The sequence below is a fragment of the Hoplias malabaricus genome, chromosome 17 (assembly GCF_029633855.1).
Source record: "Hoplias malabaricus isolate fHopMal1 chromosome 17, fHopMal1.hap1, whole genome shotgun sequence".
Taxonomy (NCBI): Eukaryota; Metazoa; Chordata; class Actinopteri; order Characiformes; family Erythrinidae; genus Hoplias; species Hoplias malabaricus.
This window is the reverse complement of record NC_089816.1, coordinates 5909858-5933343: the sequence shown is the minus strand read 5'-3', so window position 1 is coordinate 5933343 and position 23486 is coordinate 5909858. Positions and strand designations below refer to the sequence as shown.

At 40.9% G+C, this 23486-nt stretch overlaps 1 protein-coding gene across 1 annotated transcript in view; it reads right to left on the bottom strand.

Annotated features, from left to right (window-relative positions):
- gpc4 (glypican 4) overlaps positions 1 to 22818 on the bottom strand; it is a 30995-nt gene extending 8177 nt beyond the window's left edge. The window contains exons 1-2 of the mRNA XM_066649525.1: positions 22033 to 22818; positions 3754 to 3912 (exon numbers count right to left, since the gene is read on the bottom strand). Coding sequence (XP_066505622.1) covers positions 3754 to 3912; positions 22033 to 22186 — 313 coding nt within the window. The 5' untranslated portion in view covers positions 22187 to 22818. The remainder of the gene's footprint in view (positions 1 to 3753; positions 3913 to 22032) is intronic.
- Between the last annotated feature and the right edge of the window lie 668 nt (positions 22819 to 23486).

The following is a 23486-nucleotide window of genomic DNA, read 5'->3' as shown; positions in this document are numbered from 1 at the left end:
CTTGCACACAAGTCAAAAAGTGCACTCACACTTTTATTTACCCTCTATTAACTTGCCCTGCTCTATGTTAATGGAAGTATACACTACCTGAACAGTCTGTTTTATGTGTTTTCAGAATAGCTTTGAAGTTTTAAGTGCCCCTGTTTGTCAATTAAAATGTTCCTGTAAAGTCTTTAAGCATCGGGCCTATGCCAACACACTGAGAAAGCCCCTACATGCTTTCAAACACACACTCAGCCAGGCACTGTCACTTCCACCTCACACTGACATACACTCAGCAAAATAGTAGGAGGCGTGTGTATTGGGGGAGATGAAGCAGAGTCCTTTTTTTTTTCCCCCTTTTCCTAGCACCCCTCCTCCTCCTCCCAGACCCGCTGTGTAACCACGGACACCGGAAACACCGCAGTCCTGTGTTGAGCTCTGCTCCCTCAGCCCCTGACCCATACAGGGAGAGGGAGAGGGCACTCAGCTCCATGCTTCGATGACAGAGATTATAACGAAAGGACCACAGCACCCCTCCCCAAGGCATGAAGGAATGCCAAAGCTTCCACAAGTTTAAAGTCAGACAGCACAGCCATGATCTGAAGGGGGGGGGGGGGCAGGCTTACTATAGGGTAAATCAAGCCAGCATGAATCATAGACTGAAACCTCATGGGTGAGACAAAAACGGCTCTCAGCCTGAAGCTCTCCTAGATATCAGTAATTCCTAAAACCGATATACCTCACTAGATAAAAAAAAGTAAAAAATATACTTTTTAATATGCACATAGATCCTGTGAACAAGCACATGCATGTCTGTAAAAGTTACTATACACATTGTTGCAGGGCAGGTGTATCCTATCGTGGACAGTTTTTGAAAAATCGCCTAGACTTTGCATAAAATCAGGTTTGTGGTAAGGTTATTTTGCATGTCACAAAGCCCTAAAATAGGTGGTACTTGGCAATGTTTTCAGATTACCAACAAAGGGACCACGTAGGTAGGAACACCTTTAAACTATTCATACAAAGCTTAGAGCATTCAGAGACTTAACAGGTAAAGCATGCCGTTAGTTTCAAGTTTAAAGGCTGTGTTAAACAAGCATCTTGGTTCATCATTAAGTACAAGTTTATGGCATGCAAGAGAGTCTGCCAACAAGCGGACAACTCAAGCTCTCCTTCTGATTTTTCCATTAAAAAAAGCTTTGTGGCTTGCCTTTGGTTCAGAAAAGTATGTGAAAGGTTATAAATGAGGGTGTTCATTTGGAGCAGTGCTGCATAGAGTCAAAGGTGCTCCATCAGTACCCACAATATCACAATTTTCAAAAGTTAATCACACTACATAGACCTCTGTTTTTTGCTGCAATACACCCTCTTTTTCATTGTGCTTTTCTCCAGTGACTGGCACATCTGTATGCTTTACACAGAAAACATGGCTAACATTTTAACGTGTCCACACTCTACAATGTTGTAAACATAAAAAAAAGAAACTTCCGGCCAACCGGGCTCTGTCTTTTCTCCATCTGTCCTTCTTTCCCATCAATCTGGCTCCCTTGCTCTTTCTTTTCCCCAAACAGTAATTGCTCCCCATTTGTGCCAATTAGTTGGTGAGTTTTTTTTTTTCCTCCCTGTGTGATTGTTGGCACCCCGCTGTGTGGTGGTGGTGAAGGAGATTGGAGCATGAGCAGGGGGTTAATCCTGCAGCTTAGACCTTAGACAACGCTGTTTTGGACAGGGTTACCCAGACTGGACACACAGGGAGGGAACAAACACACCAAGCACCAGAAGAAAACTATTTCTGGCTGGGGACTTAATTGGCCATGACTGAAACCTCCAGGCTGTCTGAGCTGAATCTACTCTCCACCCCTCAGACACACACCAAACTTCCTTAAGCTTCTTTTTATCTTAATGACCATTTAGCTTTAGCATCCACTGTAGCCGTTTCAGTGTATTCCCAGTTGACTAGTTTAATCTTCTCCCTCACATCTGCTGTAAATACATTCTGTGCCATTTCCTGCGAGTCTGTTCCGCTGAGAGGAAACACACGTTTCTGATGTTTCAAAGTAAACAGATTTATCCACGACACTTACTGACTTGAGGTGAGAAACTCACCTGCTCTAGCATTCCATCCTCACTGAAACACCTTCAGCTCATTCATTACATTTACGGACATCTCAAAGGTCAAGATAATACTTACACTTGCACGCACACAGTCTGTATTGACTTCATTGTTGCACTAAGAGCATATAGAACGTTACTGGCGTATTAGGGCCTTTTAGCTCATTAAACCAAGTGCCTGAGCCTTTTTCACAGTGTGCACAGACCAGCACTTCTAAGCTTATTCCCACGGTAACAGTTCAAAAGAGCTGAGAACCTGGAGCTGGAGAAGAAATGAAAAGCAGAACAGAGTGATGGCAAAGAGAAAGGAAGAGAAAAGGAACAAAAAAGCAAAGAGAATGGGAGCGAGGAGAAGGAGAGGGGGAGGAATCGGACTGCCACTGCATTCCGATATGTCACATTCCTGCTCACATCTGGCTGCAATGCACATATTCTCATTCACCATTAATCCCCAAGCCTTTTTTTTTCTTTTAACATTTTAACAGAGACACACCCTTCCCTGAAAACCATGCATCAGTCACCAGCATCCATTTTCATAAAGGCATGTCCAGTATCCCTGTGTGTGAGAGAATGTTGATGGAAGTATCCTTTCATTTCTCCCTCCCCAGCATGTTCTCTCTTGACCTTTTACTAATTTTGAGGGGCACATGATGCTGAGCCCAACATATGCCAGCCCAACACAACTCAAACACCCACCAAAACAGTCCCACAGCGTTTTAATGCTCATGCCAGAGAGGCAGCATGGCTAAACCCATTTCAAAGCACAATGCCTCTATGCCAAAAGACACCCCAGTTGGTCTGACACAAATGAGGCTCTTGTTTCAAAACAGTAAGCACGGCATGTGGACAACACCACGTATGTGTGTCTGGAAGGGAGATCTGTCACCACTTCTCAATGTCTCTTGTAACTAGTGGGTATTTGTAATAAGATAAGTAACATTGTAGTTACTCACTCCCTTGGACCCTAAGCTTATCAAACAAAAAAATTCTGATGACAACAAATTCACAAAATGAATTAAGCTCTAAGGTATTTGGAAGTCAAGTAAACACCTAGAAAATCATGTTCCTCAAACAATTACAATTATTACCCTGATGAGAAAGCCCACCGCCATTAGGAATTACCATTGCCATGAGGGAAGAAAAAAAAAGTGTTATAAATCAAGAATGCGCTGTGAGGTGTTCAATTTTGCATGTTCTGGCCAGTGGAGTATGTTGGGTTTTCCCCATGTCAGTGAGTCAGCAGTGCTGTCGCATGTTCCCATGCACCCCCTCACCCTTCACACAGAGTAAACCTGATACCCCTCCCTCTGAGTGATATATACAGCCACATGTACTGAAGGGAGGAAGCCTGGCTTTGGATGTGTGTGCGGTCTGTCTGAAAGCTTCTTGTGTGTATGTGTTTGAGTGTGTGTGTATGGGACACATGACTGTGGGATTCTGGAGGACAGGTGGAAGGACGAATGAATAGACAACTAGTGTGTTTCTTGCAGGCGGAGGTGTCTGTCAAGGCTGCTGAAAATATTTTAAGGTCCTAAATGTGTAAATCAAATATATTTTTCCTTAGGGGAAAAAAAACGTGTTGTATGTCCTTGTTGCGAGACAACAAATTGCTTGATGTGGAAGAGTACATCTGTGTATAAGAGCAACAGGTTTACTCACGGTCAAAGTGTTGGTGTCGCTCAGTGAAGGTGGTCTGCAGGTTTGAACTCAGCTGGGAAATGGGGGCCTTCACGTCTGTGCGGCTTTGCTGACTCAGCTTCTCCTCCATCTCCAGAGTGCAGCAGGAGAAGCCTTGAGGACACACCTTCAGATGGGCTCCTGACAGAGGCAAAGCAGAAGTGTTACTTAAATTCCTAGCATGGAACAAAAGCTATGAAAAAAAATGTTTATGTTGTTACTGATGCTCTTATATTATCAGGAAGGGTTTTTAGAGACATTACAAATACAAATACATTGAAAGATTGAAAAAAGCCATTGAATCAACGGAATACAAACTAGGAATGCAGCAAAATGTAAGCCAGAAAAAGTGATTAAACACACATTTTTTCTCACTCTTCATCAAAAAACTAAAGTAGTGCTGAATGGGCCAAAGGATCAAGCTTTTTCGGGCAACCTCCAACATGGTTGTAGTACGGTGCAACAAAGATTACAATGGAATTCGTCGTATGCCAGGTTCACACTGCAAGATTTTTGCTGATTTCTAGACGGCAAACTGTTGTTGGTGTTCACCAACTAAATGCTCAGGTCAGAGACAAACAGATATTTGCTTGGTGTCGGCTCCATCACTGTGAACCACTGAAAAATGTGATCTGAGAAACTCGCAGAGTGATTGCTGATGCCTCGCAAACACCTGTCAAATCTAGCAGGTTTCATATGTAGTCCTGTCGACATTAATAAAAGTTGAAGTCAAAGAGTTTGTCATTTGCACAGTAAGGAAACAGCTTTCCGTGTACAATGAAACTACAAAGCATTGTGAGTGCAGTAATGATCTGCAGCCAATGAGAATGCAAATACATGGGGTGAAGTGCAAGTTTTTATTTATTTATTTTTAAACTACAGTGTACTATAACAGCCTGTGCCATGTCTTTTAGTTCTGTGCTGTAAGTCCTTTGTAATTATTGCATAATATTTTCTTTACTCGTTTTGTGTGCTGTACCATGTTCCTGAAGAATGTTGTTTCATTTCGCTGAATACTTAACAGCTGAAGTGACAATAAAGCCTCTTAAAATCAGACAGCTATGTTGGCGGCACGGTGGCTTAGTGGTTAGCACGTTCGCCTCCCATCTGGGTGGAGTTTCCATGTTCTCCACGTGGCTGCGTGTGTTTCCTCCGGGGGCTCCGGTTTCCTCCCACAGTCCAAAAACATGGAGGTTAGGTGAAGTGGCTTCTCTAATAACTGTCCTGGTGTGTGAGTGAATGAATGTCTGTTTGTATGTGTGAGCCCAGATATTGATTGGCACTCTGTCCTGGGTGAAATACTAGTGCCCGATGCAGTCCTCCAGGTGGATGGTTGTTCCTGGTCGAGAGTATGCTGTGCGCGTTTGGCTGCCGCTTCTCACCAGTGTGTGGATTGAGTGTTCTAAGCAGTGTGGATTGTAACGCGTCCTTGGGTGTCTAGAAAGGCGCTATAAGTGTAAAGATACATACATGTCTAAGCCAATACGAGTACAAAATATAGGATACACAGAATATATAGATAGCTGTGCATTGTGGTATATAATTGAATGGGTGACAGATGTCCAAACATTGATTCACTTTCAAAGATATAAAAGGGCAGAGTAGGTCGAACCAATTTGAGTTATTGGACTTGGTTTTAAAAAGTCAACTATTGAAATTGTACAGTCCAAGTGACAACACAGGAAAACAATACAAAACAATGAACGAAATTTTAGACGCGACCAAACTCTTTCAAGCAATGATCTGTTTGTCAATCATTCAGGCTCAAACATACCAAGAAGGGCAAAGGCGGGTGATGTGTGCAAACAAAACAAACTGCCAGTTGCGTTGGGACGAGGGGGCTGAATGCGTAGCTGCAGCTGCAATAATGTTTTGTTTTTCTTTCTTTTTAATGCGTTTGCTGGAATTCAGAGAGAACACTAGGGGCCTTTCAGACCTGACTCCAACAGGCTGCTTGGCTTGCCCTGCCAGCCTACTGGAACTGTACCCACTCCAGTCTACACACTGCAGACAGACACATCCACTCATTCACAGCTACTGCAAGCCAAACAGACAACTTGGTTTAATTGACCGATGGCTCAAACAGCACAGGCAGGAAGACATAATGGATGTGCCTAAAATTGCTCACATTTTTAAGGAGGAGAATAAAAATATAGTCAAATTGGAGAATTTAAATGTCTGTACTTGAGCACAACATTATACATCATTGTTTTCTGGTCAGTTAAACACTTGTAATCAGGGTGTCTACAGATTAATAAATGTGACTGTAAATTGAGTAACAGGGATTATGATACACCTATGTACAGAAAATGCCAGGTATATTTACAAACATTTGTTCTTGAACTGCCTCCAAATACCACAATGATCAAGATTGTGCAATCCATGTACTGGCATGAAGCTGAACCAGAATGATGAGGACATGTATTTAGAACTGAACTGCTAAGAACACACCACAAGGAGAACAGCTTTTACGTCAGCAATATCAGTGTACACACATACACAGAACACATGCACCCACCCTGTACAGGCCCCATCCCAGCTGCACCCCCTTACTTTACAGAGGTTTTCTCTCTCCCTCTCTCGCGCACAGGCTTCCCTTACACTTGTGCCCAACACATGGGTCTTTGTACAGAAGTGAAGTGGGGGGAGGTGGGGGTGTCAGGGAGACCTGGCTGAATCAACACGAAATACACTCAATTGCTGTTATACATTGCGGTTCAACGGAACATCAAGACAAGTACACTGTACTTCCAAGCCCTCATAACTGGAAAGACATGACATTTGCCTTTTACCCTGATCTAAAAGCATCTAATAAATCTGCATTGTCCAATACTCGTACCGTGCACTTGGTAGTTTGCGATTTGTTTAAATAAATGCAAGTCATCCCTTTCCCACATGAAAATAATTAAGTCCAAATATCTGCCCACCCTCACTAATTATTTTTTGGAAGCTGACTGAAAACTGGTTCAATAAAACAACATGAAATAAACAAAACCGTTGTTGCTGTCCAAATAAGCATTGACCCAATCTGATAGATTGCTGGCTTAATCCCTGGTGATTCCTTAGCAATCTCAAGCTAGGACTCCAAGGAGGAGGGAAAAAAAAGTTGTAGTCATGTTATCCTTGTTCTCTTTGGGAGCACTTTTCAACCCAAAGAACTTTGGTTTTTGAACCGGTTCCATTCCTGATTCTTGGAACCATGGTTCTTTCCAGTGAACTAGCGTTGATTTCTCCAAGTTTCGAGGGGATACGTCATCAGCAGGGGGCGTCGCTGTGGCTGATCACAGCGCCAGAGATGAACTGTGGGAGTCATGACAGGGTCATTGTTAATTTTATTTTTACCGTGGAGTCAGATCAGAGTAAGATGTGTAAGTGTTGCTGAGCTTCTTCTGAGCTTGTGAACAGCGGAGAAACGTAACCAAGAGCTGCAGCTCTGAACGACATACACGCCAAACAGCTGCAGAAACACACACAAACGAAGTGTTTTCCTGTTCCATTTCATATTATTCATGAAACGGTGTAAATGACACCATGTCCACTGGGCGATAACGCTTTATTTGAGCCTCTAAGGTCTTTCTTGACCTTGAACCTTGACACGCCCAGAGACCACATCACGGTTTGACGTCACAGACAACGTCAACTCAACACCACCAAATGGGAATCACCCCATGAGAGACACTACCTGGTGCACCACTGTGTCCCCCCCCAGCAATCATAATATAATAAATTTAAAATATAAGTCAAATCTACTAACTCTTAAAAACACCTACAACTTCTAAGCAAATATCTACCAAATACAGATATGATTCTGATATTACTCATGATCCCAAAATCCACCCAACCCTAAGGACATTTTACACGGTGAAAATTTTAAATTTTGAAATGTGTTTTTTTGTCTATTTCACCCATATGTTTAGTGTTAAAGTGACTTTCCTATAAATCTTAATGAAGCCGAGTTATACTTCCATTAACAAAGAGTCACTTTCTGTTGACGTCCTACATTTCCAGCAACAACCCATTTTGGTGGAAAGAAGAATGTAGAGGAAACCAAAATTAGCTCTCCTGCCCTCAAACCCCCTACACCACCTTTTGCCGTGATGTGGCCCTTCAACCTCTTCTCCTGGCCCAGACAGTCCTCATAGCTCCTCACCACCAGCCTCCAACCTTAACCATTAGGGTCAAAGGTTAACAGCCACTCCTCTGAGAGAGGCCATGCACTCTGACCCTCCTGGGCACTGGCCGGCAGACCCACCACCACCAGCACACACACCAACATGCACATGGCTCCACCTGCCTTGGGCTCTCTGAGCCAGAAGTCGTAAATTCCCAAGAGGATTATTTCAGGCCATCCGCCACTATAAATCGCAGCAGTCACCACATCAACATGCTGCTGCCAAAAAGAAATAGAGTAATAGGCTCTCCCTAGGTGTCTTTCTAACTACATGCACACAGCAAGTGCCCTTGGCCAATATAAGGGCCCTCAACACTTGGTACCCTTTAGGTTCATACTTACTACGATTAGTTAGTGAATAATCAGCAAAGATTTGTGCGGCAAAAATAGCATTCACATTTAAGGAGAGAGAACATGATACACATTGAGATGCTCACTACAAACAGCATTACATTTTCTATTCAGGTTCAATTGCATGCTAGAGCTTCTGCTACTGTCCGAAACCACCAGACACTGATTATTAACAAACTGAGAGCAAACTAGCAGCTCCTGTCTCCATAGTGACCTGATGAAACAATGACAAGAACATCATTCTGCAAGCAGAGAAACCCTACACATGCATTCCTGTTTCCTTAGAACCTGGCTAAAGCAATGAGATTAAATGGATGAGCGCCAAAGTGAAATTGAGCAGTAACATTAAGGACCGATAAGCACTTGATATTTGATTTGTAAATCATAGCTATTATGCTCTGCAAACTAGGCTTTCATGTTAGGGCAAGCCACCACTGGTTGCTTTCAACCTCTCCATTCCAGCTGCAGGAGCAATATTTTCTATCAGCTCTGCACCTCTTCCATCTTTGCTGCGTGGCCTGAGGCCATCTTGAGACTGTCCATCTCCTGCAGTGCTAAAAAAAGGAATCCTCCATGACTGCAAGGCAAACAATCTCCTCCAATCTCCATGCTCTATCCATGACTAGCAAGACATGTTGAGCATATTTTCAAATCACAGAAATTTGACATACAAGGGTGTTTTTGAACAGCTTCTTCTATGCTTGTTGATCTCTTACTCCACTCAACACAACCTGAATTTAAACTACGTATGTTTAATGAAGTACATGTTACTCTTTGGCATTGCTCTCACACTCAAATTTCAACCTTTATAAAATGGAATGTTAAAAAAATTAAAGTATTTTTATCAGAATTAAGCACTTTTGCAGAGTGTCTGGGACTTTCCTGAAGCAGAAAGGTCATACTTGTCATGCATTTTGGGAAACAGATCATATACAAGTGCACAGACTTTCAAAGCCGTTTCCACCTCAGTGTATTTGGGTTCAAAAGGGATGACTGTAACAGGAAACCATTATTAGAGCCCAAATGCTCATATGGAGGTGATCAGCAGGGGTATTACTTTCTCTTTCTCTCCAAGTCCTTTCCAGCATCTCTCAAATACTGGCATGACAAGTTTACAGCACTTTTGCCAACACAATAATGCCTTTCAGGACTCTCAATAAAAGCAGAACAGTTAAATCAAAATGACAAAAGCTTGGCTTATGCGAACACTAAACAAAAAGAAGGATGATGTCAAGTAGGTCATTTTATCGTGGAACATGGACAATTAATCCACCTTTAGGCAGCAGCATGTTCAGCAAGTTGTACCTTTGATTTATGTATTTTTCTTTGTCAGACAATGCCATATGTAAATGATGCATTGACCCATCCCCCGCTCATCAGCAAACCAATGCACACAGTGACACGTGATATTCAGATGTAGTACAAGCCCAAAAAGTTCTAGGTGAAAGCATCATTAATGGAAACAGCTGTGAGATGGGCCTCAAGGACAAATTCCTAGAGTCTGACAGTGTGAAAAAGAAATAATGACTGAAACTCAGCTGGGAGACCTTAACACTTAACCTACAATATGAACTGCTCCTTTTTCCATTCCTGATATAACAAACCTTCAATACACAATGCTTTTTCACTTAACCACTAAGCACATGTTTATAGGTCACTGCAGACACCTAGTGGAATCCTATTGCATTGATATCGTTTACTTGTTCCCCATGACCACTCCTTCCACCAAGACTGGAATGAAAGTCACTCAAATTCTTTTCACTATGGAATCTTGAGTTACTACCAAGATCCCACAACAGTGGACATGCATACCACTGTATGGAACGGTACTTTGGCAGTCACGTTAATAAGGAATTGGACAGACAAGCGGGATATACCATGCCAAGCATGAAATTCAAAATCTCCAATTGCCTGCTTCAAGATTCACTGACCATTTGCAGGTAGGCTTGAAAAACCTAATAATGGCCTCTCTGGGACTAGAGCAATGCAAATGACATTGAGTATTATTGACGATTTTCCCAGATGAAAAACGATAAAGACCTGTAAATGTGATATTGATTCAATGAAAACAAACAAAACGACAGAAGGATTAATAAAACCAGTATGGTTATGTGACATAGTGCATTAATACACTCTTGTCTTTGATTAGTAGAAGTATGCTGAAAGACGCAAACAAATTCTTACAACCCCAGAGAAGGAAATAGGCCTAGAAACCTGGAGAGTATCTAAAATCCCTCAAATTTAAAAACATCTCTCTCCAATATTAGGGAAAATGTTTCAATGACTAGAAATGTTATTAACCTCTCTAAACACAGTAGTCTCTTTTACCACTAGTCAAACCTCAGCAGCAAAAATATTCTGGAATCTGGAAACCAGTACTTTCCTTAAAGCAAAAAAATGTTTATTTAAGGTAACTAAAACTTTCATGTCACATATACGTGAATTTCACATATAAATAAAGAGCTTGGCATAAAAAAAAGATTAATCCCAATTATGTGGCAAATTTATATTATTGTTATTAAACCAAATGCCAGCATAATTACACTTTGGAGTCCACATTGGAATTCACAGCTAGCTGAAGTCTTCACCTGAATAAATTCATCTAGATGAACATTTATTATTCACTTAGAAACGGTTCAGGGATCAGGAATTATACTTGCAGACACTTCAATTTGGAAAGAGATGTTTTACCCTCAGGCATCCAGCCACAAATCCTTGGAAAGCGTGTGTGTAAAATGATGTTTCCTTAAATAAATCACAGATTAAAATTTCCTGCCAAAACACTGCTGTCAAAACACTAAACTAGTAAAGCTTTCTTTTCAGATGGCATATGGTTGAAGAAGAAGGGGGGGGAAAAAAAGAAAGAAAACCCAGACTTTATCAGAAATATCATTTGTCCTGGAAAGTGAAAAAGTAATAGAGGTAGATACTCTATGGAGCTACAGCATGCTCTTCAACAGAGGCTTATGAGTCTAGACAGCAGAGTGAACATTAACCAGGATAATAGTGTGGCATTTAAGCCTCCTGTAGTTTTTTTTTCTACAAGACAAAGCATGTCTTAAGGCTTCAAAAATTAAACCACACAGCCCTTATGACCAATGTGTGAGACAAAGTAGATGTTATTTGAGAAAACTCAAAGATTACACCAAAGAAATATTAAACTGTGGTGAGAACGTGCAAAATCTCTCACACACAAACACCAGTTCACCTCTGCTAACTAAACCAGGCAGTGCCTCTGGCCAATTAAAACTCCCAACTGGTAAGCATTCCAAAAGGCTGTCATCCATGAACATTTACCCAGAAGCCCCTAGGGAGATTCCACAACATGGATCTGGCCTCTCGTTCTCTGTCTGTCTCCCTCTCTCTCCCCAGTGTGCTGTCTCTGGCTTTGTCTCCACACACAAAAGCTCCCTGCCTACACCACTTCCCAGGTCAGCTCATTGTGAACCATTTAACTTGCTCCAGTATTTGAACAGAAAAATTAAAAGTCAGAAGCTGGCATGCAGAGGGTTTAGCTAGAGAAGGCAAGGCCTATATGGTGCATTAATGATTTAGACATGGCAGCAATGCAGAGCTGTTACTTCAGGAACAAAAAAAAGAATATGTTCATGAGTTAACCAGCAGACCAAGACATGACGGGCGAAACTTCAGCCAATGCACGGCCCTTTGAGCCAGTCTAACCAAGCAGAGCCATGGGACCTGGCGAAGGGGTGGACATGCTGGCTTAAGTGAACAGAGCAAGGTTCAGGTGGAAGCAATTACCACCACCACCCCTTAACAAGGGGGGGGGGGGGAGAGAAAAAAAAACCTCTGAGAGAGAAAATGAATTAAAGCATAATTCTGAAAGAATGTGTGGTTTAATTAATATATATATATATATATATATATATATATATATATATATATATATATATATATATATATATAAACCTCCACACAGGCTAAAAACTAAATCAGTAACACAGCTGTTTGCATGCACACACACAACATTGGAAGGGCTCAGGGGGCAGGGATAGCTAACGTGAGAGACTGCAGGGCTGACTGAGCAATGACAATACATACATCATCTAAAATAATCAGTCAGCACCCTGGGTAATGCAACTCAAACTCTCAAAAGTCTTGACTGACCACAGGAAAACCCAGATTACTCCCTGATCTGCTAAACTATATCTAAATCATCATTCATTAGCAGGCATGCAATTATACTGTCATATCCCAGTATTTCAAGGCACTTTTAAATCCCATTTATAAACTACTATGAATCTTGACCATACAGTAATTATTCATATATAACTCTGTGACAAAAAAAAAAACAATTCTATATTCCTACCCATGAGCTTAAAGATAAAAATCTTAAAACCTACTTTAAATAGAAATGAGTTCAAGCACCTAGACCCAGACCTCTTTAATCCAAATACAACTTAATTATATTCATAAACTACCTCCTAACTTAGGCTTTTTCTTAAAACATATGAAACAATATAAAGCCCTCCAGGCTGTCTTTTCTTTACTTATATACTATGCCATTTTACTCTCAAAATCTTCAAATACTATGTGTAATGATGCAAAATAGTTTTCAGTTTATTGCAAAGTTAACTCTAGAGAAATGTAAACATGCTTTCCCAATAAAGACAGAAAGAGTGCACACAACCTCACAGATTTGCAGGGACAAGCTGAGAGTATCCAGACAACAGAAGATATTTTACAGCCACTACTCAATATCAAAAAGAAGCTGTGAAAAAAATTAACTAGGTGCAAAGACTAGATGAGTTAATCTCTTATCCCTAAAGTGCTCCCCCTAAACAATGTTTTATTACACCCTTTCTCCACCCTGGAAAGTACTTTATTGTTTAAATCTCCACAGAAACAAATTAAGACACTCAGATCTGGGTCAGTGCTACTCCTGTTTAGAACTTAAGATCACATCAAATCTACTAACATAAAACCTCTACATCCATCTTAAAACTTTTTTTTTGTATGTAGGCTCCTACTTTGTCTGAAAATCCACTTAAGAGAAGGGGGTGTGGGGGGTGGGGGGAGAGACACAGATGTAACCTCTAAAACATCAGCATATAAAAGGGTTTTAAAAATATTTAAACATGCAAGTGCTATATCTAACCCGCACAGGCTAAAACAACCAGAGGAAGACTTAGCCGCTCTTTGACACTGTTTATAATGAACATCTAAGAGTGGCTGAAATCTGCCAGATGCCGAACCTGACGGAAAAGCACTGAGACTGTTTATGTGTGTGTGTGTGTGTGTGTGTGTGTAAGTAACACAGTGAGAGGGCCCCTATGGCAAGATGAGGTCAGTCCCATGATCATGTTTCCAAGTCCTCAAAGCTACAACACAGCAACAATGATTCTGATATAGCTGTTGGAATAAGGAAATTGGATAGTAGTGAAGTTGGTGGGAAGAGCAGTACTATTATCCAATCACAAAAAGGTAAAATACACTGATGCACACTTACACATTACTATATTTTAGTTAAGAACATAGCCCTTAAATGAGGGTTGGACAGTTGTGTCAATAAATCAATGTGGCCAAGGAGGAGAATTTACATACTCAAAAGCTTTCCTCGAATACCAAACATGACCATCTCTTATTTCCACCATTTTGTTTCCAGTTCTAATGTCGTACCCCACATAAAACATACATATGAACTAAGAATAAAGAGTCCTGAAAAACAAAAGGAAAAAAAAGGAATTTCAGAAAGTAAAATCCACAATAAAATATTTTAGGCAATTAAGTTTAAATTGGTAAGCATTAAGTGTTGCCATCACCTCGTCAGATAAAATGGGGAGGGGGGGGGGGTCTGCAAAATCCAGGGGGACGTATTTTAGCTCCCCACCCGTCTGCCGGAACACACATCAAATCAACACTGCCTTTTCATCCTCTTCAAAGACTTTATGACATGTTCAAAAGGGCTGCAAGAGGTGGATTAGGTAAGTGCATAAGCCGTAAGGAAGTGTACATAAGTAGGCTGAGTCGAGAGCTAGAATGGGGCTCATCGGGGGGAATCTTGATGTAGGCCATGGGAGTAATTAGCAGGGATTATAGTGGTTTTGGAATACTCCCAGAGCCAGGACTTCTGCCCAAAACCCAGGCAAGTCCCTGGCCCAAGTCCTTCCACTCTCTCCATAGCCACAAAATGGCTCTGGGGGACTATAAAACACCACAACTATTGGTATCATCACAACTATCAGCCTCATCAACATCATTACTTTTATGGCAATAGCTGTCTTGGGGCTTAATTTGTGATGTGCTTCCACAAGGGAAGGTTTGTGTTGATCTGTGGTCATAAGAAGATGCATGGTACACACCCTGTTAGGGTGTTCTCCAAGCCTTGCTCACAGCTGGTGAACTGACAATATTGTTGACCGATAAAAGGAAAAATAGACACATGGCATGTTAAACATGTATCCCCAAACAGCAATTTCTGTTGAAGAATTTGCGGGGAAGCTCAAAATGGAAAAAGTATTCAAACAGCATGAATAAGCACGAATGATTAACATGTCTTTGTCAAAGCATGCTTTAGGAAAATATGGAAGAAAACATAGTAAGCTGCAGTAGCAGTGGTAGTCTGTTTTGGTTTTAAAATCATCTGGAAGGCATCCAAATAAAGCTCTAAAAAGCAGATAGAAATGTGTGAAACTAGTAAGAGAGGATGGGAACTTGAATGAGGTCTTGCAGCATGCCAGAATGGCTGAAATGGTCACACAAAATGAGAACAAAGGAAGAAAAGCTTCTTCTAGATGTTAAGTCTGGATAAAAAAAGGAATGCTCTACACAAACACTTCCTACAAAGCATTCTCTATGTAAGAAGCCAGGGTGTTCGAGCCAAGTGAAGGGGGCCCGGGGAAATGCAGATTTTACCAGCATGCAAATTAAAAGTCTTAACATGAAGGTTCAGTGGCAGCCTCTATCTGTTAGTTTGAATCATCTATCAGCAGCAGCTTCACTTTGTACAGCGCAAAGAGATTTAAACACACAGAGATTTAGAGTCAAAGGAGAAGAGGGAGTACACAAACACTGTCACCACAGACACAAGTTCAGAGATGGTTAAGTGGTGAGTTATGTAATGTCCAAAACACATCTGTCATGTTCACAGTGTATGAGTAAGCGCAAATGCATAAAGTATTGGGGTATGTCGGAGAGGCATCCTCATATTTCCCATGACTGGATCACACATTGTCTCCTAAATCATACAGTGGTAACTCCTACAGTTAACCCAATTTTCTGTATCTTCAGTTTCCGTGTCCTATCATTATGCTTCTCGTCTACGGTCAGTAAAAATCCCCTTTTCACTTTCTCAGCCAATCCCTCACTGGCCAAGGCTTTGTTGCTGCTCCAGGCTGAGCTCCCTGAGTGCGGGTCTTGGTGGTCCCCTGTGGAATGTGATGGGGGAGCTGAGGGGGGCCAAAAGGGGTGCCCCATTGTTCCCACACACAGCCTGACCCCCTGCTGGGCCAGCACTCACTGGAGGCTGTGCAGACTGAGTGATGTGTAGAGACTAGCACACAGCTAATTCTATGAATTGGCAAATCAAGTTCAACCTTGAAAAAACAAACAATATGGCTTAATAGTAAAAATACAAGACAGTAGTGGGTTACCCATCCACATTTCCGACCTAGTGTTTTTTAAAATGTAACTGAGGCTAATGTTAAGAAGCCCACAAGCATATACGCAAAAAAAACTTTGAGAGTGGGAGAGTAGTTTTTGTTTAAAGCAACCTAGGAGTACTTGACAACCTACTGCCTAAAAATTGTTTAATCAGTTCAGTCAGCTGTGTTGGCCTTTCACAAACAGATCCCAAACAGACCTTTTGTAAAGATTTGAGACCACTGGGCTGGATTAATAACTTCCTCCATTCAGCTTAAAACTGTTTCCCATGTGTGGCATTCAAAACATCACTACTCAGATTTACAGACTGTGTGAAAATCCTGAGCAGCATGTGGGTTGTAGCCAAAATATTGTCAGATCTCAGTGCTAATTCCCTGGCTGAAACAGGAAACTGATAAGGCCCCAAACATGAGATCAGGAAAAGGCACAACCCCAAATGCCTACTCGACCGCCCAGAAATACATTACAAACTGTATGCCAATTTTATTAAGACAATTTCCATCCATCTCCAATTACAGGCAGCCAGCTACAAGGCAGGGCCATGAGACAATTTTAAGAAACAGGCTCTAGGAGCATCCATTTAGCTGGAATATTCACCCATACCCATTCCCTGAAGTAGATCTGTACTTTGTCTATATGAATGTCATGTCGTTTGCAGAGAGATTAGTCATAAGCAGCAACGCTATATTCCCACTACAATATCACAATGCCCTTCGCTTAAACCCTTTAATTAATCAATAATCACCAAATCCCCTATTTGTTAAAGAGAGGGGTGAAGTCACACTCTTATGGTTCGGATCAGTTTAATTAATGTTGACAACGATATACACAGCTGGAAACATTGAAAACAAACCTGTGATCTGCCCTTAATAGTTATTATTGTCCAGAAATTATTCTTTCTCTGAAAACAGCAAGGAACATAGCCAGCGCTATATAGTGGCAGATGGACCCTTCCATACTCTACACCCAAAAAAAACAAGCCACACTAGATATTTCAAAGGTCAAAAGTGTGAACAGTTAAAACTCAAGTGTTCTTAGCTATGTGAACATGTTTACAAGAAGAAAAACGGTGTTTCCTCTAGGCCAGGATCAATTTATCTTATTGACACTATTGATATTCTAGTAACCTGTATCCTTACAAAAGACTTTGTCCTCATTCACAGACAAAGTGGAATTCAACTCTTAGGCTCCAGTGTTTTAGGCGTCAAAACAAAACCATAAAATGAAAAATAAATAAATAAATAAATAAATAAAAACCTAGTTTAGTTAAATTAGTAAGTGCTCACAAAATATATGTGCAATAGCAAAGAAAAGCCTCCAATATCAATGCGTTAATAAAACTTAAAATAAAAGACGGTAATAAAAGACAAGTTGCTAAATATTAGCCTGTTATTTGTGCATGGACTCTTGCTGAATTCAGGTCTTATGACTTCAATGATACGGAAGTATAAGTCAATTATTTACAAGACTACAAGGTCAACTGACATGGAACTTTCTGTTTATGCCCACTGTTTAAAAGTATGTGATAAAGTGTTAAAGAACAGGTCTCAGATCTGGAGGGCAGAAAGATGAAGTCACTTGTTTTTAAGAACCTAATTATTTTGTACTAAGGTAATTATCACTGGGATGAGCCTCATAGAGGAAGAGAGGGAGCATCTTTGATCTTCATCATTGTCCATACCTGAAGTATGACATAAGACCCAGCTGCCAACTAAAGAAAAACAGACTGCTTTACGGCAGGGAATTGAGCTGCCTCCCAATGAGAAACTGTTGACATGGGGAGATACCAATCTGGTCAGTGTTAACTGCCCTTTTTCTCCATCTTTTGAAAAGCCTCAACCCACCAGTGTGCAGTCACCACTCAACACATACATTTTTATAAGATATAGGCCATTCTTCAACCACCACATACAGTGGAACTTTTCTCAATACTATCACAACATGAAACCTACTTGTGGTGTTATGCACAGCATGGTAAATAAACCAATTGACTCTTCACGGCTCTACTTGCTGTCTGGACTCTGCTACGTGATTTGTGCTCCACTACAACAGCTTCCACAAATATATCTGGTGACATTGCCAAACTCTGTCACTACCAGGAACCATGGGCTTTAGAAACCACAACAACTTTTGTTTACTCAACATTTGCATGTTGTTTTTTGTAATGAAGCACTGCTTCAGTTCAAACAGATTAGTACAGCTTTTGCATTCCTTCTTGTACTGTCAAGCTGCTACTAGTTTCTTCCATCAGGCACCAACCCATGGAATGATTGTACCTCTTTAAAACACCATGGCACAATTTTCAACCTGCCACTTTGATTTGGAAAAAAACAGACATCATCTCATGGAGCTTGAAAACTTAACAATTGGCTACGATTGCTAGCAGTCTCTATTGCATCGCATGGAGTTACAATTCTCTCTGATCAATTAGCACACTGCAAGGTTTACATGTCAGTTTATTTTCTACTCTGCTTGCTTTGCATCACAAGCAAGCAGATACTAAAATTATCTGGTTCCATGTACTAAAATTAAAACGACAACAAGAGTTTTCCAAAATGCTCCACAGCCCTGCCTTGCCAGCATTCTCACCTTTAGAATCGACGTGTTCTCTGCTGTTGCCGGGTCTCTTCAGGGCAGCATTAAAATTTTTCTGCCTGGTATTTAATGTACTGGGGTAGTGTAGAATAGGGGTCCTCAGTATTATATCATAGGGGTACATACTACTGTTTTTCCGCCGGTGGACATTCAGCTCTCATCTGCAGAATGGGCATCAAAATTCCAGGCTAACCTTGAGGTTTTTGCCAAGGTTAACGCTGGCGCAACTACTGACACCATATTGTTTATGTTGCCAAGGTGATACCACTGCCAGTCGGTCTGTGATTTGACCCACCCTCACAGTTCAGAGCAGGCAGCGGGCATATGTTTTTGTAGTTTCTAAATACTTTAAAAATGACAGTACAGTACAAATAAATATACGGAATATAACATTGGGAAAGGTTTATTCTGCTGCATGTCTCTACAGTTAGGACACTTCTATATACTTAAAAATGAGTGGAGAGTGCCTTTGACCAAAATACAGTTGTGAGAACTTTTCCAGAAAGAAGTTTACTATAACACTGCATTATAATACATGAATATATATTCACTGAGGCATAAGCAAGTTGCTGAGTTTATTTGATTGCTTCTTAGAAATCGTCTCCTGAATCATTTGCAAAATACCACAACTACTAGGTTTTAATTGTGAAGCAAGAGTTATGGTGAACAAATAATGTCATCTTTATACCACAAGCTGAAACAAAAGATGCTTGTGGTTTGGAGGAACACCATACATTATAAAGACTGTGTCTACATGGAGTAACAGTGTAATTTCCTGATTTACAACACTAACAAACAAAAACATGTTTGAAATAAATTATGTTGTTTTGATGACATACAAGGTTCAAATGTCCATCTTGGCTGGAATGCTCTGTTTAGGGTTGGGTGGGGGGGGGGGGGGGGTTTGTAGTGGTAAGTAACAATACTCCTAATGAATAATGGCAGCAAAGTGAAAAAAATGCCCTGTAAAGAATATCATTTTGAGAATACGTATACTCAGCACAATGTGCTAGATTTCCTCAGCCCAACTTTGGATGGAAGGACTTCAGAAGTATGGAGAATAGATGTTTTGACAAGCAGGTGAAGAGGGCCAGCTCTGAAAGCCAAAGCCAGAAGGGGACACCGCCAGTTCAATTAGGTTTTCCTGTTGGACCATTTTCTCCCTAGCAACAGGAGACATTGTTATCCAAAAGCAGTGCTTTTGTGTTTCCTTTCTGCTTTCTAAGACGCCTCCATGCCCAAGCGACAGTAGACCTTGTTACTCTCCCTGGATCAATTATCTCAGGCTCTATTATCGACAAAGACATGCATGCTAAGCTTGTCCTTGCACAGGGTCCAATGCATTTGTTAGAGGCACACGAGCATCGCACCCAAACCACTTATAAACCAATGTATTACAAAGGTTTATTAATGATCACAAACTGGAGGCCTGCTACAGTACAACATGCAAAATGGGTATATTGTAAAATACAAGGAGAATTAGGGGCCAACAATTTCCCTGAATGAACAGTTGGTCTTATCTTGTCAAAAAACCGCATCTCATCGCTACATAAAATTACAGGATTTTGTCTGACAGAGAAAAAAAAAACTTGCCAATTTAAATTAGCGTAAACTGCAGAAGCACAAACAAATACGAACGATTAAACCTCATTTAAAATATGCAAATTAAAAAGAATCGTTTGAAAGGTTTAACAAGGAAAACGATAAACTGCAAGTCAGCAGCAAAAGGTTATTTTTACAAGTGACTGGGGGGAAAAAAGGAACAAAGCTGATTAAAAATAATTCACAACAGCAATTTTACCACACACCCACACAAACACAGAAAACACTGTCACCTCACAGGCAGTGACCCTGGAACTGTGAGAGAGACAGTGCCACACTGAGGGCTTACTTTCTTATACCATAAAATTGCGACACTATAACAAAGAGCACAACTAACAAAAAGTGAGAATTTGATGATATGTTTAAATGACTGTGATGGGTGTCGTGAGAAATGTATCTTTCAAAGTTTTTAAGACATGGGAGAAGACTCTTCTCTTTTTTTGCCACCCTACTCTGAAGGAGGATCAAGGGGATATGCAGTATACTGAAGTCGCAAGAGCTTTCCTTTACTCCAGGGAAATAAAATAGACAATAAAAACAAAGTGTGTCCTGGGGCAAGCCTTTCTCATCTCAGAGCATGCTGAAAGGCTACAGCTTGGAAACTTGGTTTGTAACCGCCTTCAACTGCCGGCTGGCATCAAGATAAGAATCACTCCATTTACATCACCATTATGGCCTGATACGATAAGGTTTGGAATTAAAATGGAGTGGGTAGTGACTTTCTCTCGTTCCTAATGGCAGACCTAAATAATACAACTTGCATAAAAGAAGGATATAAAGTGAGCCCACACTAATGCCGAGCTTGGTAAGGCCTCAAGAAAACTGTACATCTGTGACTGTTTACTCCCCTAAATGCAAGTATTCCACAATGTTCACAAACTAAACATCTGGACAACTCTTGCTTTTCCAGTTTAAGTAATAAAAGGCTAAGCTTGTGTTCATATAAAAAATATATATATACATAATATATATAAATATATTTGAAGGCAGTTGTGAAAGATGTCTAATCAAGAAAAATAAAAGCACAGAACTTACATCCAAAGCTCAAGCTCTTAAAAGCCTCACTAACTTTTGCTTTCTCCATTTCACTTTAACTTCTGTAAAGTTTCATGTATCATCGATAATCTTAATTCATTTTACATGGTCACTGTTCAAACTCTCTTTAAAGTAGCTAAAACTTAGCATTTAAGAAGACTGCTTTAAATAAATGAGCTTTGCTTTGATTAGATGTCTTCTACTGCACTCCATTCAAGACGTACTCAAGGCTGAAACACCTCTTATAACTTCAGTAGGAGTGGTCTGAGCTAGACTGCTTCAGTGGTTTCAGCAATGTTTTTGGCAGCTCTGCCTCAAGAGCGGTTTGTTTGAAAATAATGATATAGACTACAAAAAAAAGGTGTTTTGTTAGGATTTTACAATTGGTGAAACAGAAAAGAACCTAAACAGAAATGGAGGATTAAAAACTAGTGCAGATTTTTGTTTACTTAAAGAATGTGTACTTTTTAATTGTGAAAAATATCTTAAATGACTCGGTCTAGGGCGCACAGGCCTTACATTAGACTGGACATGTAAATGAGTTCAGGTTTAGGGGATCCACTAAAAGTTAACCACTTTTTCAACTAGAGGCCATATATGGACTTAGAGTGGGGGTGAATTTCGGTGTTTAAAGCTTTAATATTTAAACAGACTCTCAGGTGTAATATTTAGGATTTTTACTGTAACGGATTTAAAAGACAATTTAAGCTTACAGCTCCAACTGAGTTGAATTAAACCAAGACTGCAGTGTTTAACCCAACCCTGTGCTAAAGCAGAGGATTTTACAGCACTCATAAAATTCCAATAGTCGGTGGTGAGTCAGTCAGAAAGCAGCGAAGTTACTCCAGGCCCTGAAGTTTATTCCCAAACCTCTCCCGACTTACCGTGAACTCCTTTGTTGGGTACATCGTTGCTATTGAAGCCCTTCGAGCTGTAAGCAGTTCTCACTTCGTTGCAGTTCTTCGACTTCTGGTCCCCGGCGGCAGAGACAAATATCACGGCACACGCACAAACAGCGAAGGCGACAGCTGTCTTCATTGCGGTGGAGAACTGTTGGAGCACCCACTCGAACAAAAAAAGGGTTAGAACGAGATATAACTTGGCCTGAGTTAGGAGAAAACTTCGAGTCCCACGTTGGAGTTCCTCATGGAGATGCGGCGTTGAGTCAAACCAAGCCGAGTTAAAGTAAGCGAGGATTTGTCGCTGTGCAAATCACTTCTTTCCGAAAACACGTTTGTCGTTGGCCCCTTTTCAGAATTATGGGTAAAATCTTTAAGGACTTGGCGACAGGAGAAATAATGGAAATTCAGTTTAAGACTTTTAACGTTAGGTTCCGCTTCAAACTTTGGTAGAAAATAATGATAATAAAAAGATGAGAAAAACACACACACACAAAAGCCAGAGTCGTGTAGACCTCACGTACGTTAAAAAAAAAAAAGCAAAAACTCGCCGATAAAAGAGTTGCTTATAGCGTTTTCGAGTTTCCGTTAAAAAAAACAGCGTGAGAAAAGTGTCGGTGAGCAGAGAAAGTTTGTAAGAAGTTGTCTCCTCCGCGCCGCAGGTTTTCTGGGGGTTTCCAGACTTTGCTCCGTTCTGTTCGGTATGTGGAGCCGTAGACCGAGCGTAGTTGTTGCAGCTCGCTCGCGCTACGGAGTCTCGGCGGAGACACTCGCGCGAACACCGGAGCAGAGGCAGGACAAAGAGGCGGGGAGGAGCGAGAGGAGCACCAAGAGCGTGAACAGCATGGCGGCGGGGCTTCAGGTGAATAAAGGGTTAACTCTGAAAAGGACCCTTCACTACCACACTCGGCCACACAGCCCCAGGCCTTATTTTCACTACAGACTACTTAATATATTCAAGGCCTGGGATCAGAAATCCGTTCAGGGGGCATTCTGTAAAGCAAGATTTCAAAGTTTAGCCAGATAACTTAAGCCCAATGTCAAACCTATTCAATAGAAACAGAGATGAGGGAGGTTCCAATTGGACAGTAGTCAATTTTGGGCGTACGTTAGCTGACTAACAGAGAAATCCTTCTTTGTGGAATACACCTCCTCCCACAGGTCTTAATACATCATGGCCAAGTACACTTAGGGGGTTGAACTTGTCTTGATGAAATAGGTGGGAACATAAATGGACTAAATAAGTGACAATAAAGACAATGAAGTACACACTTAATGGGCCCAAAATATCATATATGACATATTTTGAAATGGTTTTTTTTTGAGTGAGAAACAACATCAAGCATATTTATATGAATAGAACCGTTATTGGGCAGCACGGTGGCGCAGCAGTCACACAGCTACAGGGACCTGGAGGTTGCGGGTTTGATTCCCGCTCC